General features: G+C 37.7%; 1 protein-coding gene across 7 annotated transcripts in view; it reads left to right on the top strand.

Annotated features, from left to right (window-relative positions):
• Positions 1-314: 314 nt before the first annotated feature.
• IFT88 (intraflagellar transport 88) overlaps positions 315-17,884 on the top strand; it is a 52,633-nt gene continuing 35,063 nt past the window's right edge. For 2 of the 7 annotated variants that reach the window (XM_065049645.1, XM_065049655.1), the window contains exons 1-14: positions 315-451; positions 1,359-1,552; positions 2,567-2,629; positions 3,727-3,783; positions 5,466-5,519; positions 7,848-7,911; positions 7,988-8,057; positions 9,067-9,157; positions 11,392-11,496; positions 12,666-12,768; positions 13,423-13,537; positions 13,637-13,868; positions 15,137-15,207; positions 15,671-15,757. In XM_065049645.1, coding sequence (XP_064905717.1) covers positions 1,463-1,552; positions 2,567-2,629; positions 3,727-3,783; positions 5,466-5,519; positions 7,848-7,911; positions 7,988-8,057; positions 9,067-9,157; positions 11,392-11,496; positions 12,666-12,768; positions 13,423-13,537; positions 13,637-13,868; positions 15,137-15,207; positions 15,671-15,757 — 1,202 coding nt within the window. In that variant the 5' untranslated portion in view covers positions 315-451; positions 1,359-1,462. Of the gene's footprint in view, positions 452-1,358; positions 1,553-2,566; positions 2,630-3,726; positions 3,784-4,048; positions 4,154-5,465; positions 5,520-5,963; positions 6,100-7,847; positions 7,912-7,987; positions 8,058-9,066; positions 9,158-11,391; positions 11,497-12,665; positions 12,769-13,422; positions 13,538-13,636; positions 13,869-15,136; positions 15,208-15,670; positions 15,758-17,884 lie in introns of those variants that run through there. The other 5 variants (XM_065049635.1, XM_065049613.1, XM_065049624.1 and 2 more) reach the window with 5 other exon arrangements.

The following is a 17,884-nucleotide window of genomic DNA, read 5'->3' on the forward strand; positions in this document are numbered from 1 at the left end:
AAAGAAAATACACATTTACGTCACATTTAGCTTTAGCTCAGTGATCAACACTAACCCACTTGAAAAACCCGTCCACTAAAGTTCAGAGCAGTATTTTCCCATCTAAAAGATGGCTATGAAGATTTTTAAGTTTTGTGTGGGTTCCTCCCTGCAGTTACACGTTTTGCATGAAGAGGGCTGAATTGCACGAACAGTACAACCCGCCCACCCGGCTCTTGCGCCGCCATTTCCCGCGGGAACATCCCCTCTGCGCAGGCGACACCCACACGGGGGCAAAGGCTTCGGCAGCTGCTCTGCGCATGCGCCGCTCTCGTCTGTGCTCAACTGCGCGCGGTGCATTATGGGAGCGCGTCGCTGCCGTCCCCTTAGCAACGCGGCGCGGCCTGGGCCCCGCGGTCTCCGCTGCGCTGGGGCCGGGGGGAACGGGCCGCGGCGCTGCCCGCAGCTGGAGGTGGGCGACTGGAGAGCAGGCTGGGCGCGCCCTGTCGGGGTGGGGGGGTGTTGGCACCGCCGCGTTGGCTCCCCGAGCCTTCTGCCGCGCCCTGCCCGGTAGCGCGGTTCCCTCCGCCGTGCGCTCGGTGCGGCGGGGCCTTCCCGCCGCACCCGCTCCGGGCGCTGCCCGAGGAATCCCGGAACAAGGAGCAGTTCAGCTTCGGGCCGTGGTGCCGCCGCGGGGGAAGCGGGGCGGGGGGGTGTCCAGCTGCCGGAGGGAACCGGCCCTCGGGGGGTGTGCGAGGCTTCATCCTGCCAGGGCTCACTTGCTAAAGTGCGTGTATTTCGCGTTATACATGAAATCAAGTGTTATCTTCTTAAGATTTTAATGAAAATAGGTAGCCAGGTAAAGAGAGACCTCCCTAGTGTCCTCAGTGAAGGAAAGACCACGAAGCGAATGCAGCTGTGTTAGGCACTAGCGTGTTTGTGAAGGAAGACGTTGGAACCCAGGCTTCTTCAGTTCTGGTTGTTAAAGACCACTTGAATTGAAATGGCAAAATTATATGAAGAACGTTGCATATAGAGAATAGCTGTGGCTGTGTTGATACAAGGACACAGGTGAAGGAAGGAGGTTTTGGAGCTGGAGGAGATATCTTTTGTTAGACTGGCTACTGTTGTTTGATCTAATAATAACAGGCAAACTTTATGAGAGAATTAGTGTAAATCTGAATTATCTGAGAATGTAAAGATACCATTTTAAAAGTAGTACAGCTGCTTGTTATGATCATTTAGTTTTAATGATAAAACAATTTTCATGATGGTGTAAATACCTAACAAAATCTAATTCTGTTAAATGGTGCCGTTTAATATTGTTTATAAGCGAACCCTAGTTTTTATGACTAATCATAGCTTATTTTTAATTTCAGAGGTTGCAATTAAAAACTGAAATGAAATTGGAGCTCTTTTGAACTTGTAGACCTTATTACTATTTATATTTTACATTTTAAAATATATATATAAAACCAGAAAAATGATGCAAAATGTACATCTGGCTCCTGAGGCTGATGAAGATGATCTTTATTCTGGCTACAATGATTATAATCCTGCATTTGATACAGAGGTAAAAATATTTGCTGTTTCCCACCTTTCCTATACATAGGATTTTAACTTTCTAAGTACAAGATAAGAACATGTGAGTACAGTAGTACACAAGTCTACTGCTGCTTTGAAGTTAAATTTTGTTTATTTAGCGAGAAATAGATGAAGTTCCACCAGGATGTCTTTAAATAGTTATTTCTTTGATAGTTTTCTCTTCCAACCAAATACTTGTCTCCATCTCATAGCAGATCTAATATGCTGTAATGGTTAGAATTTATGAAGTATAAAATCCTAGTTATTTGAAGGCCATATTCATATTGAGGCACGTGCAGTGTTGTACTTCCCAGACAGCATAGAGCAGCAAGTTTTCTGACAAAAGAGGCTATTTATTAGTCAATAGGTCATTGATCTCTTACTGTGCTGCAGCTGAAGGAGGTGACAGTAGAGGAGAGTCCTGCATGTCTCTGTGCAATTGGTAGAGCATGTGAGATGACTTATAGTAACCCTGCAGACCACTTTCTGCTAACTGTTCCTGTAGTGGAATTGGAACAACAGGGGATCCTTTGTTCCAAACGCACTACCCTGCTCAAAGCAGGGCTGGTGTTGCAAGGCTTGGCATCTTGTGTGAAATCCCAGTGCCAAATTCATGGGACCTCAGAGACATGAGAAATCTTCATGTGTTGATATGACAGGCATCAATGAGAAAGTTTAGAAATAGTGGTAACAGTAAGCTTTTGAAGGGAAATAAGATTTCATGTTATATTGTATCACTTAAACTCTGCTTCCTCAGTGAGTTTTTATTTTGCAGAAAACAATGATTTTTTACATTTCCTAATCTAAAATACCAAAAAGCATAGACCAAATAATATAATCATTATTGTCAGTAAAACCTGTCATTTGGTTATCTTCAAGTCAGGTATTTTTTGAATAATTGTTTTTCTACCTATCTGCTTTCACTAGTCGTAAGGTTCTGGATTTGTGGCTTTGGGTGTTGTGGTTTTTAAAAGAGTTCATATTTTTATTTTATCTTTTCCAGGACTTGGAAAATGATGTAGCTTTTCAACAAGCAGCAAGAACAAGTCATGGTAGAAGACCCTCTGTAAGTACCTTTTAAAATATTATACATTGTAATAGTGTGGACTTTCTCTAGTGCCCTAACCCTAATTTTGCCACTAACACAAAACTTACCTTGGGAATCTCCTATCTTTTTTCTCTACTATGAACATGATATATTGGGTTTGCATGGCAAGGTTTCTGTAGCCAGGGGGGTGGCTTCTGTGAGAAGGTACTAGAAGCTTCCCCTATATCCGGGTGTGAAGTTGAGCCTGGGAAGAAGGGAGGGATGGGCGGAAAGTGTTTTGGTTTTATTTCTCATTATGCTAATCTGATTTTGATTGGTAATAAATTAATTTTCCCCAAGTTGTGTCTGTTTTGCCTGTGACAGTAACTGGTGAGTGATCTCTCCTTGTCCTTGTCTCGACCCACAAGCCTTAAGTTACATTTTCTCTCCCCTGTCCAGCTGAGGAGGGGGGTGATAGAGCAGATTTGGTGGGCACCTGGTGTCTAGGCAAGGTCAACCCACCACACATGAAGATACAGACTTCAGTTATTTATATGAAAAATAAATAAAAAATAAGCAAAGCACAAGTCCCATTAAGTTCTGGAGCTAAGCTGGAACAAACAAGGAACTTTGGAAGTATGTATTCTTGTTTGATAAAATTAGATAAAACCCTATTAAAGAGCAAAATTATATATTCTGAAAGGACTTTGTTTAATGTTCTATTAATAGAATTACTGGTTCTGACATACGATTATGAAGTTGACATACAGACAAGACAGTGGGATTTAGAAAACCATGTGTTATTGTTCTGATCATTTCTTCCTACATATACATGTAACTTATGTTTATTTTCTTACTTTCATTTAGCTATGACTTAATCTTATATCAGTTTTCAAAACTAAATATAAAGTTGGCACCTGCACTTTAAAAGTATGTTCTGTACATCTATAGAAAAGCTGGAAGTGTCTGATTAATGTTATTTTTTTGCTAGAGTAATCTGGTTCTACAAAGAGAATGCATTCTATAGCAATTGAAGCATAATTTCCATGAATTCTCTACAGAAACTCTATAGAAAGACTAGTAATTAACACAAATAGTTGTTAATTGATTTTTTTTGTTATGTTTTTTTCACCCAGGTGACAGGCAAAATTCCTGGGACGTCATCTTCAAGACCTTTAGCTACTGGATTTGGGGTAGGTTTCTGTTGTGTTGTATTCTTAAGGAAAATTAGGTGTTTACCAAAAAATAAATTTACCATTTAATCCCTTGCACAGAGTGAGCTCTATATATACTATATGTATTCATTAATTTTAATTCATTCACAACTCCATTTGATCAAGGCATGTTACTGATTTGTTTTGTTTTGTTTTTTCTCCCAAACCATACTGCAAATGAACTTCTGTACTGCATAAGGCAGTAGTTTCCAAGGTATTAACTTGGTTTTCTTGCAGAAGGAACTGGATGGCTTGTTATATGGGCTTGGGAAAGTTTTCTGAAAGTTGAGGTGAAATTAAGTCTTAGAAAATATGGGCATTCGAATCACTTCCAGTTTAATGAGAAAAGGTTGGTTATATTCTTTGGTATACTTAAGCTATTGTATCCCTCAAATAACTAACACTTTAACCTGTTTTGCTATGGGAACAGAAGTTACGCACTAGTGATATATCCACTGTCCCCTTATCCCAATAAATTTCCAACCTGTTAGCCTGTCTTGACCAAATTTGAAAAGACAGTGCTCTTGGATATGAAGTTACTGTAAGTTTTATGACAAATAAAGATGGGAGATCACATTGCTATAGATTTCTAATGCACGTTAGCTGGGTAACAATTTCAAGAACACTAAAGTTCTATTATAAGTCATTGAAATACAACTTTACTCTGAACCTTCTGTTACCTGCTTTGGATAGATTCCTTTTGAGACTGCTTTTTCTTAGCAGATTTATTTGCAGATGTTTGGTGTAGTACTGTGCTGTGACAGGAAAAGCTATCTTGTTAAAGGAGGGTGCGAAGAGGCATTTCCTAAGGATAATAAATCCTGAGGTGTTTACTTGAATTAATTGAGCTAGAAGCCTCCAAAGCATTGTCCAGTCCACAGTACTACCTGTTTCACTCTGCAGATTTGCTTCTCCGGCACTACAGTCCTTGTTAATGTAGATTCAGCCTTAGCAGAAAAAATGAAAAGCAGTCATGATGTGTGATGGACAGTGGGTAAAATAGTAAAACATAGGCCTCTGAGTGGGAATTAGGGAATACTTTTTTGTGGCCTGAAAGCGTTTATCTGTTTGTACTGTATATTTGCAGCAATGTTTAGCACTTACTACTAAATATTTCACATTTATTTATTTACATTCTTAACACTACTACAGAAGGACGATATGCGGCATGTCAATTAATGGAAAAGATACCCCTTGGCAGTTTCAAAGTTTATATTTCTTGTAAAATAAATCTTCAAGAAAGTATGACTGAAAATCTGCCCTCATATTAATCTCTTAGCAGCTGTACTGAGAATCTTACCGAACTATTTAACGTAAATGATTTGTTCAATTTAAAGGTAGTAATTTCAGTAATTTAATAATGGAAGGTACTGCTGCCTGAGATAAATTTCTATGAAATATTTTTTTAAAAGGTCTGACAGAAGTATCCACATAAAAACCAATATTGTGAAATTGTGCTAACTGAAGTGTTCAACATCTTCAAGTCTGTCAGGCACCGGCAGTATAGTGCGCATGAATAACATAAATGGGAATTTTGCCATGAGCTTATTTGAGAATTAGATCAGCTCTTAAAACTCAATATCAAGAAGACTGTGCAAAGCCTTTACAGGCTTCTAATGCTTTGTGAATGCCAGTTTCAGACAATTTACTTATTTTTGTAGTCAAAAGCAACTTTAAATTCATCTATGGGAAGACCAGTGACAGGAGCTATACAGGTAAAAGTTTCAATATTTACATCTTAGATTGATTTAGAATGGTGGAGTTTTCTGATAAATATTGGTATCAATCCTGAACACTTAAAAGTTTGTTGAAACAATACCAAGTTGTTACACTGTTTTAATTTGTCTTTTTTTTTTTTTTTTTTTTTTTTTTTAAATACTGTTGTTGGAAAGCATGAGGGTTGTGATGAGTGTTTTATCTGAGCATAAGGTTGGAAGCAATACCAGTGTAGTACTTTGTAGCACTTATTGACATGCAGTGAGTAATTTTTAATTGAAATAGGAGTGAGGTAGATTCTGGTTTAAATGTTTTTCTTATGTACTTGTACTCTAATAAGAATCTGCTGTAATTTACCAATGTCTTTCCCACCACCACCTGTAAGTAGATTGACTTAATGTTAAATATATCCATAGCCCCTATATTCTTTTGTGTCAGCCCAGGAATTATTAGGGAGCACCAAGAGTAGGGCTTCTCCTGAAGGGAAGGCAAGCCAGGAGGGAGCCTAGAGGGAAGTCATATGGCCAGTGGTGCAGGGGCCTCACCAGCCAGGATCCAGTCCTGCAATACTTCAGCAAGGTACGCAAGATACACCCAGTAACTGTGGCCAGGTCCAACCAAAAGCCCAGAACATAAGGCAATATCATGGTGATGAGGGAGATCCAACACCAAGACAAAAGGCCGATGCGTAGGCCAGGGTTAGGACTGATGATCACTGGCCAGGAACATAGTGACAAGGCAAGGCTAAGATCAATCCAGGAGGTCAGTCCACAGGTTGAATGAAACATGGATCAAGGGACTCTGGTGGCCAGGCGTAGCTGTGGCTGATGTGGAAACCAGTAGTCCCCCAACAAAGCTCAGGCAGGGTCTGAGGGACCAAGATTGAGCTTAAAGCTCCTGGAGCCATGGGTAGGGTGTATGTTGCTGGAGGCCCTGGTGAGTCTGGTCAGGGCCATTAAGTCTGATGAGGAGCGGTGGAGGGAGCTGGGGCTGTTCAGCCTGGAGAAAAGGAAGCTGAGACCTTCTCACTCTCTACAACTACCTGAAAGGATGTTGTAGCATGGAGGGTGTTGGGCTCTTCTCCCAAGTAGCAAGTGATAGGACATGAGGAAATGGCCTCAAGTTGTGCCAGGGGAGCTTTAGATTGGATATTAGGAAAAAGTTCTTCATGGGAAGGGTTGTCAGGCATTGGAGCAGGCTGCCCAGGGAAGTGGTTGAGTCACCATCCCTGGAGGTGTTTAAAAGACACATAGAAGAGGTTCTTAGGGACATGATTTAGTGCCAGAATTAGGTTAACAGTTGGACTCAAGGATCCTCAGGGTCCCTTCAAGCCAGAATGATTTAATGATTCTATTAAGGTTTCTTAGTGCACTCAGTGTCCTGATGGGAAAATTGAATAAGCTGGCATGGGGCGGAGGTGGGACGTTCTTATGTGGGGAGGCATTGTCTGGTAATAAGTTACAAATACAAAAAAAATTGTGGTTTGTTTATGCCTCTTCGTTTTGATAAAGCAAAACATTCTGATCCATGCTCTCATAGCATTCTGTTTATTGTCAATAAAAATTTAAAAAGCAACTGACTTCTCAAACACAGATCTGAAGACCAACAATTAGTAAGAATTTTCTAAAAACAAAATATATTTGAAATTAAGTATCTGGAATACATATAAAACTTACACAAGGTAATAAGTGTTCATTTGTTTCAGTTACAGCTACCTTATAGTGATTGCACCTCTACTTTGTAGACAGTTATCACAAAATACCAGGTCAGAAGGGACCTCAAGGATCATCTGGTCCAACCTTTCTTGGCAAAAGCACAGTCTAGACAAGATGGCCCAGCACCCTGTCCAGCTGAATCTTAAAAGTATAAAGTGTTGGGGAATCCACCCCTTCCTGAGGGAGATTATTCCAATAGCTGATTGTTCTCATTGTGTAAAATTTTCCTCCTGTGTCCAGTTGGAATGTCCCTGGGAATAACTTGCACCCATTACCCCTCATCTTTTCCATGTGAATCCTTATAAAAAGGGAGTCTTCATCTTCTTTGTAGCCACCCTTTAAATGCTGGAACATGGTGATAAGGTCATTCCTAAGCCTTCTTTTCTCAAAGCTGAACAAACCCATATTATATGATGTATAATATTTGAGAAATACAAACATTTTCTTAAACATTCAGTTTACTGAGGTGGTAACACTGTTTTTGTGTGTGTGTGTGTTTAAAGGTTTTTGTAGTACATAACTGATATCTGTACTGTCTACAATGTGTGTTTTAGGAAGATTTTAATTAATTTGGGAAGATTTTATTTTAATACATCTTCCTTTTTATTTAAGGATGGGGTTGCTCGACCAATGACAGCAGTGCATGCGGCAGGTTACACTAAGGCAGCTATGAGAGGTATGGTTTGTAGAAATAGCCAGCTGCCAGAGGGAGATGTTATTTTACAATTTGCAGTTCTTTGTTAATTTTGCAGGTTCTTCATTTGATCCTCTTGGCCAAGCAAGAGGTCCCGCTCCACCTCTGGAAATGCAGAATTCAGACAGGTTTGTTCCGTTTTGTATTCAATTATTTCAAAGCATTAACAGCAACAAAAAAAAAAAAAACAACCATAGTTAGAGTTTAAAAACAGCCAGGGACTTATGAAACCTGGAAGGGGCAAACTCTCAACTTTGGAATAATGCCACAAACATACATGCGTGTGGTTAGTTGACTCACCAGAGCAGTTGCACTGACTTTCAGGAATGTCTTATTTCAGTGATTTCTCGTTCTGACTGTAGCTCAGCAACCTGGATGTAGCTGTTGCCACACAAATCCTGTTACATAGAATTGTGGAGGATTATGGAAAAGTGTGTGGCAGGCAAGGAACACCAGCTCTCTGGGAAGAACTTGGGGGAATTTTGCCTGCTGTTTTTCTTTGTTCACTCTGACCTTAGTACTTGAGGTAAAACTGAGGTAGAAGGTTTTGCAGGGTGGTGTGAAAGTTGCGGAGTTCTCTGAGAACAAGTCATTGAGCTTTTCAATACAGAAGTTGTATTCCTCAAATGTAGCTATAAAGGAATAGGGAATCCTGCTGAAATGTTTGGTTATTTAACTGAGAAAAGAATCTAGATTAATAAAAACTATGTATTAAAATCTGCGTTTGCAAGCTATACTTTGAAGTTATCTGTGCAAATAAAGGTTCAATTAATTGCTCTTAATACAATGTTTCATTTTGCTAGGTGTTTGATTTTAAAGCTTTACTAGCCCATCTGTTTGTTCTGTCATTACTTCTCCTGGACAAATTGAGTCCATGAAACTTGCATGTCTGTCTTGTTCTTTTAAGAGGATTTGTTTTCTTATGTTTCTGTTCTCAAATTAAAAGTGTGAGCATGGTATCTTTGGGGGACCTTCTCTGGGCATAGTTTCACATTTTGTTTTCTCTAAGGGGAAAACCAGTTAGTTGTGACATGTGATACATCACTGTGGTATTTTATTGAGAATATGCTGTGTAAAAGCTTAGTCTTTGCAGTTATGTTACTAGTGTTAATCCTTTTATTGTTATTTTCATTTTAGTTCAGAAGAGAAGATTAGGCAGTTGGAAAAAAAAGTGAACGAACTGGTTGAAGAAAGTTGCATTGCCAACAGCTGTGGAGACTTGAAATTGGTAATTTTTCTGGATTTCACTTCACTTTTGCTATTATGTGAAAAACAATCGATATAGATAGACATTTCAAACTGACTTGGGTTCAAACATTTCAAATTCTTAAAATCATCTTAATTCTAACTTTGCTATGACTCCTCCAATCCAGTGATACCTTGTATTGCCCAAAAAAAACCCAAAGGTAGGAGCTCTATTTCCTGTGTATATATTTGTTAAGATTTCTGTGTTACAAAAGCTCCTTTCCACATATCTCCATTGGCCTCTTCAAATGGGTCTGATGAATTAGTCATACTGGCACAGATTGCCCAGTTTAACCTATCGACTCTGTGGGAGGGGGAGACCCTTCTTCAGTACCAGGCTTGTAATAGGTATCTTTGCAGCATTTGATCCTCAGATATGTGAGGATCTTGTCTGAGTGACATTCCATTTCGTTGACGTTGCTTGGGCCCTATAACGTATGGTAGACACTGTACTGCTTTTGTTGCACCATAAGGGGTCAGCATCAATATGAACTATTTCATCTTCTTTCACTCCTTCATACAAGGAGACCTTCCAAGCTAAACAAACCTTAAAGTGCAAATGCCAGTATCCTTTACAGGACGATGGCAATAAAACACATCAGCCTTGGGTTCCAGTGTATCAAAATAGCCTCCAACCCTTCCTTCTTGAGACTGGACTTATGTTTTATGCCATATGCTTTGGACTGGCTGGTTCTAGCTCCTAAACTCCTGGAGGCAGAGCAGGCTCAACAGTCAGAAATAATAAGATATGTTTGGTTCTTAGGAATGTAGACTTCCTTTGTGCACCTTCATTGCCCTCTCAAGTTGATTGCATCTGATCTATAAGGGGAAAAATTAATTAGAGCTGTAAGAGATGGTGCTTCTTGCTCAGTCATCTGAACTGCAAAGTTTTTTATTCTAGGAGTGTATTCTGATGAGGTATTGTTAGAGGACAAGAATGGGTGAAGCATCTCTCCTGAACTGCTTGATGTTATCCGATACAGATCCTAGGCTGGATGGCTGTTGGTTTGATGAAATTCTTATGTTTTGGAGACTAAGAGCTCCAAAATTCGTTACAAAGATTGCAAGTGGTCTGTAATGGTCCAAGCCTTGCTACAAATCAGGAAAATGACAATAGTGTTTGTCCACTGTACACAATGTCTATATTTGTGAATCAAGCAATAGGTTTGTAAATTTTTTAGTGTGGTTTAGCACAGTTTTGGACCAGGCTAACTAGCATTTTTCTAAACAGTTCCTAGATATGGTTGACAGTTACTAGAGATAAGGAACTATTTCCAATAGGCAGTTTGAATGTATTTGATCTGTTGTAGAGGTTACTAGAGCAGTGTCATGCCAGTTAGTAGTGGCTAAATAACAGGTTCTATCCCAGTTGATTTACATCTAGTATAGATGTAATGAGTGAGTTCAAGCTGTTTGGACAAGTTAGCACTTGTAATAAATGTCTTTTTGTCTGACACAAAGGAATATTTTTCTGTCTGCACTCTGATTTCAGACAATTTCAAGTATCTCTTTAGGTCTTGTGAAACGTGGTGGGTAAAGCATCATTTAATCTTACCTCAGCTGCAGTTTGGATCTGTTAAGAAGAATGCAGTCTATATTTTGATAGATCATCTTTGTTCAGAAGTCTTTGTCTTTGCATTGAGGTCTACAATTGATTCAGCTCTCAGGAGCCATGCTAGACATAGTGACCATGAGGGCTCTCTTATCTTGAATGGATTATATATTGTCCAGTGCTTCCCACACACACTGAAGACCTACTTATCTCTTTTATGCAGGGTGATATTGTGTGCCTATGTGGTGCATCTTATCAGACTACATATTTTATCCTTACAGTCTTATCTATACTTGGCAGATTTCTTTAGTAGTTATCCTTTGTTTGCATGTGTGCAATGTGCATATGCACATTTATGTGCACTTTCTATGATAAATGCAAGTAGAAAAATCTTCCAGGGTTAAGTGATTGTGGCGTGTGTATTTGTGTGACTGCACTTCTCTAAAATTATACACCTAAGCAGACTTAGACTAACTGTATGTCTGCTTGATGCTAATTAACAACTTTCTGTGGGTTATATTGCTGCTTTTCAGGCATTTGGTACAGTCTGTGCATCTAAAGAAAATGGACATGAGTATATCCTTTTTGTACTAGTTTGGAATGTATTTTGCCATCTTGGGTTAGTCAGATTCAAGGCATTGCTAAATTCTATTATTTTGTTTAAGGCTCTGGAAAAAGCAAAAGAGGCTGGAAGAAAGGAAAGAGTATTGGTGAGACAACGTGAACAAATTGCTACTCCAGAAGACATCAACCTAGACCTCACTTACTCAGTAAGTGCTTAGAAATCTTTGATGAGTGAAAGGCATTGGTAGCAAACATCCCAGAGACATTTCAGTGTTTGCTGAGTGTGTGTGTTGTAATGCTCTTAGCGGTGTACCAAGTCAGATATGGTCTACATTTGCGAACAGGGGAAGTTTATGAAGGTGAAGTGAATGACTTCCTGAAGTTAAAACTTAACATTAGATTGTAACGATCCCTTTTTGTAATTGAGTCTCTTCCCTTGTAATCTCAAGTACCAGAGAAATGACATAGTGAACATTAAGTGAAGAACAATGCCCATGAGCATCTGCTCCAGCTACCAAAAAATGCTTATCAAAATATAAGAGATGTAAACCCTGTACTTCAAAAATAGTCTAGAAAATGTAACCTGCCAAGAGAAGAAAACAGATCAGACACTGCCTTTACCTTGAAGCATGAAGTGACAGAGAATGTATTGCATGAAATAAGATATATTAGTATTCCTAAATCCTGAATCTTAAAGCAGGTATATAGATTTACATTCTGGTTTTCAAATTAATAGTAGACTTTTTTTTTTTTTTTTTTCCCTAAACAATACAATCGACATAAATATACTTAGAGGGAATTTGAAGTTGTGCTCCGGGTAGTTCTGTAGAGAAAATTATTAACAATGAATACATTGAGTTAGGCAGACCTAGTAATTTACTTCATGGTGAAGGTCGGAGTAAAGCTGGGGGAAAAATGTGAAGATATTTTATCTGACACCAACAGAACTTCTGTTTTGAAACAGCAATTTGGAAAAATTCTGTCTTCATAAACTAAGTGACTGCAGGTAATAGGACTGTTTTCCACAGGTCATAAATTGGAGTAATAAATTAGATTTTCTGAGAATTATCTTGTATGGATGTTTTTTCATACCTGTGAATTATCAAATTGTGTTTACACATGTTTAAGGTGTGCTAAGCATGATCTTTATTGGTAGCTATTTAAGTACAAAAATAAAATAATTACCTAAAATAAATAGATTTGAAACTTGTTTTCTCTGTGTCAATGTGCAAGAACAAAGGAGCATGGGAAGCTTAAAACTGGTAAAAGCAATACTTCCAAGGTAAATTAACTTCAAATTATCCATTTTGAATTCACGTTTATTACTCTTGAGAGAATATTATTTTATTGTACTTATAATTCAATTTTTCTATAGGTTCTTTTCAATCTTGCCAGTCAGTATGCTGCTAATGAAATGTATGCTGAAGCACTGAATACTTATCAAGTTATAGTGAAGAATAAGATGTTCAGCAATGGAGGTAGGTTACATTCCAAAGTGGATTAAAATTGGTAGTCAGGCATTCAAAATAGGGACTTTATCTGCATGATGTTGACTCGCAGAGATCTCAGCCTTCATGTGTGCCAGTCAGAGTGGCTGAAAGATACTCATAATCTGTGACTGAGTATAACTTAATGAGCTCTTTCCTTTCTGTAGGCTTTCTTTCCATAGGCTAAGCTACACATAAAGCTAAATATCATTTTCTCATGCAGCACTATATTCTCTGCTCTGATACTAATTTTTTCTCTTTTGACTCAGCTTTCCACTTCTGAAAGCTTCTTTTAGTATTTTGCACATCTTTGAGACTCCTATAGCGCACTTTTCTCAGAGATGCCTGTTTGCAGCTGTCTTCCTGGAGAGCACTATAAATAATCTCTACCTCATCGCTTAAGTCACAATCAAAATCAGAATACATCGTCCATCAATAGTTCTTTTCTAGGTTTCATTACTACTTCATCTTCTGAGTGAAAATTCACAGAGAGCTGTTCTGTGCAGCACTTCTTTAAAGGGCCAGTGGTACCCCATAAAGAAGACAAATTTATTAAGAAGTTGTTCTACTCTGTCACTCTGAAACAATTTAAAAATGCCGTAACTATGCTTCTAAAGTCTGTAACTCATTGACTTCTTCTGACAGGTAGACTGAAGGTGAATATGGGAAATATATATTTAAAACAACGGAACTATTCCAAAGCTATCAAATTCTACCGTATGGCTCTAGACCAGATTCCTAGTGTCCACAAAGAGATGAGGTGAGTTTCTACCAGTAGGCATGGTTTTGAAATACAAGTTTTGGCTACAGTGTGATTTGATAATTAAAAATATAACCTAATTCTGATTTCTTTACTTAGGATTAAAATAATGGAAAATATTGGAGTTGCATTTATTAAAACTGGCCAATACATTGATGCCATTTCTTCATTTGAACATATAATGAGCATGTCTCCAAACTTGAAGGCAGGCTTCAACTTGATCCTATGTTACTATGCTATTGGAAATGGTGAGCAAATGAAAAAAGCCTTCCAAAAACTGATTGCAGTTCCCTCAGAAGTGGATTATGATGACAAATACATTTCACCAAATGTAAGTTTGAACAAAATAAACCGTGTCTTTATATGATAAATCAGGAGAAAGAGTGAGAGACATTGAATGCTTGAACTATACTGAATATATAAATGCACATCTATTTATGTATCTAAAATAACTTTTTTTTTTTTTTTAACCAGAAAATCCTAGTTTGCAAATGCTTATTTTAGTTTATTAGACATTGTTGGGAACTGGACTTCCTTTGTACCACGAAACCAGCAGCTTCTGATGCTAAAGGCAGGAAAAAGTAATTAATAGGTTTGGGGTCCATATCAGAAAAGTCCTATGTAAAACGATCAAGTCGTATTCTGTTTACAGTCTTTTTTCAATGATGCAAAGCTTCCACTTTTGGTCCTGAAGATCAAAGATATAATTAGTCTTCAAACTGTTGGCAGCTTAAGAGTAGCTGTTGCTTCCTATTGTCCTAGCATAAGCTAATAATATTTAATATATGAAGCATATGTATTTATTTTTATGTATCAATAAATATGTGTATAATATCTTTTTATGCGTAATTGATATGTGTATAGTTGTGTTAGAAATTATGGAACAGTAAGGGTCATTAAACATGTGAATTAATTGTAAACTACGTAACATCATTAATTGGAAGAAAAGCTTTAGACTGTAGAAGTCCTTTCTAAGGATAGGCAGGCTGCAGTTTTAACAGGCATTCCAAGTTCTGAATTTTGTTATGAAGGGGTCAGAGGAAAGATCACAAAGTGTCCTTCTGGTCTTTATTTTGTATAGATCCATGATCTGTTCCCAATAAATGAGAAAGCGGTGGCTACACAGCATAGCTGCATTAGTTCTTTTAGATCCAACAGAAATGTGTGATAGAAACTACAAGGTGACCATGTGAGTTGTGGTAATAAGAAGGTAGCACAAGTCCTCATCTGCTGAATAGCACTGCAGTTCAGCAGATTCTTAAGCGTGCTCTTATTTTTAAGTATGTGAGTATTCTCACTGTGATTTGCAGCCTTCCCAGTCTGACACACAATATTAACTACATCTGTTAACAATCCTAATGTGAGCTATGACCATAGACATGAGCAGAAAATCGGGATTAAAGTAGTTATAATGCCAAATTTCAGTTTTTGTGCTTAGAAAACTACTTTAAACTGGAGCTAGCTTTTTGAAATGTGAAAAGTAAATAACTGACATTGTAGACTATGTGATTTGCATCAATTTATGTTTATGCATCAATTTATGTTTAGTTAAACTGCATGTACACTGGCATAATTTGCAGTTGTTTTGTCCCCCTCCAGGATGATCCACATACAAATCTGCTGATTGAAGCAATTAAAAATGACAGCTTAAGACAAATAGAACTTGAGAGGTAATGGTGGAGTATATTCTTTCTTGAATTTGATTCCATGGACTTCAGTTCCTGAAAGTATTATCAGTCTTCTCATGTGCCCACAGCTCTTGTTATAAAGTGTCCTCAATTCTTAGGCAAGAACATGCTTGGAAGAACTGGTTGGATCACTCAGTTTAGTGTACTGCATTGAAGTAAAATATCTACCCCAAGTGCTGTAGGTTACACTGCTTAAAACTTGCAGCATTGGGTTTTCTTTGAAATACAACTACCCTGTGTGGTGAAAGGAAAACAGAAAAAACTGAGAACTTCATCAAGATACAAGGTAGTAGTGGTAGCAGAGGACTAGTTAGATTGATTCTAAGATTGTCCAGAGTGCAGGAAGAAGCAAGAATGAGATTTTATTTTTTTTTTCTACAGATATGTTTTTGAAATGGTGATGTGTTTGTGTGTTGGCGTTTAATTTTTGTTTTCGTTTCCTTAGGAAATCCATGGCAGAGGAATACATCATGACAGCTGCTAAACTCATTGCACCAGTAATTGAGACATCTTTTGCAGTCGGCTATGACTGGTAAGAGTCAAGGGGGGCTTTTTTTGTCTGAACTATATACCATTCTCTCATGCTGGTTGTGAAACCAGACTCACAAACAAACAGCCTGGACAAGAGTTTGCACATCTCAAACACAAGTGTCCAGGCAATTTTCAGTTTGCCTCCAAAATGCTGTGGAGAACAAAACAAAGCATTAGACTCTCTTCTGTGTTAAAAATTAATTTCATTTATCATTGAAACTCAGCTGTTAATTACACATTTTGATCTGTTCTGTGTTAGCACAAAAAGAGCTCCTTAAAGTTCAATTGAGTTTGAAAGCTCAGTTTGAAAACTGACAAACTTTTAAAGCTCTTGATAGACAAATGCTATACAGAAGGCAGTGGTTGCTACTCTTTACTGTTAGTTTCAAGGTAGCGTAAGGAAGACTTGGGGTGCCTAGGAAGTTTGCATTACTCCATGGAGTCAATATTTAAAACATGTGAATCTAAATACTTTTTAGGTTTATTGGTAAACTTAATTTACTGTTTCTTAAAATGTATACAGTGGTAGACTGCTGATACAGTTTACCATTTTGATTTAATGTCCACTTTTTTAATTTACAGTTTAGCTTTTGCTTTCTGTAGTGTTTTCTACAGCAGAATACTCTTCGCTTTAAAACAAAATAAGACACACATTTCCTTTAAGGACAGTCTAAAAATTATTAGCATAACTTTTCAAGATGCAGTTTTTAGTTTGCTATTACAAGGACTTACTTGGATATTTTTAGTATTTTTATAATGTTACTGGAAAACAACATGTATGCAAATGAATCTGCATCTGCAGCCACAACATTACTAGCAGATATGTTCAGTGTTTGGGAAGTGAAGGAAGTTTGATGGGAAAAGAGAATGTTCCTTTACCTCTTTTGTTTTGCTTTGGGTTTTGTGGGTTTTTTTTGGCCAGTTAGTTAGGATTATTTTCAAATTTTGCAGGTCCTCTAATTATAATTTACTGATAAAACTGTTTATACGAACACAAAATAATCTCACACAGACATGTTTAGTCTGCTAGAGTCCACAAGGTGGTGTTTGATGCTTTAATAATCATTATAATCTTACAATTTCCCTACTTCCACCATTCTTACTTACCAGAACTTAAACAGTATTTATTGTGAAAATTAGCTTGCTGCTTCAGAACATGTTAGCATAAGTAAATCAGGTTTATTTGCTCTGTATCTTGGTTTTTGTTCAAGAAAAATGGAAAATGTTGACACATATTCAGTTTCCTTAGTGCTGTCCAGAAAATCCTTGTCATGAAGTAAAACACTTTCATACCTGTTCTGGCTAATTAATCACTTTCTGGTGAGATGTGTGGGATTCTTTGTGTATATCGGGACAGATTTACACTGTTCTTCTTCACGGGGCTTGAATTCCCCAGCCTAGAAGTTTAACCAGCAGTTTGAGCTTTGTTTTCCAAATACTGCGCTTTGTTATGAGCCCTCCGAGTGCTAAATATGCTTTTAATCAGATTAATTTTATTTACAGAAATAAAGTCAGGAAAAATAATCTTCAGATTTCATAACTTCATACTTAAAATGTGACATAATCTTGGGATTATTCCATCATGTTGCATGAGGAACAGTTGGATAGTTAGATTTCATTGCATTTTATGATTAAAAGATGTTAACAGTAACACTTGAAAACTAGTTTTTGATTTTTATTACAGATGTCTTTGCAGAAGTTGCTATTTTTTTAAATATAATTTTTCCTCCAACATCAAAAGGCACTTGTATAATTTGTAGAGAGACTGTCTATGTGCCAAACCAATTATAGCAGCAGGCAGCTCGTTAAATTAAACTTTTGTTGGCAAATTAGCCAACTATTATTAGAAGAAAAGAAAAAGGCTTTCCAGCACTTCAAAGAGAAATGGAAGGGATTGAAGAATCATCCTGCAAAGTTGTTAATTTAGTGTGCTTAGTTCCAAACACTTCGAGAGAACAGTATATGCATACAATAAATAAAGGTCTTGCTTCAGATGATTAGCTGATTTTAACACAGCACATCAAACCCTGGAAGATGGTGTGTGTGAATGAACACCTGAACTCTCTGCTATGTTCTGTTCTGCTCTTATTTTGCAGAAGACCCTAAGGCAACTGGGGGATGACCAGAA

The sequence above is a fragment of the Columba livia genome, chromosome 1, assembly GCF_036013475.1.
Source record: "Columba livia isolate bColLiv1 breed racing homer chromosome 1, bColLiv1.pat.W.v2, whole genome shotgun sequence".
NCBI lineage: Eukaryota > Metazoa > Chordata > Aves > Columbiformes > Columbidae > Columba > Columba livia.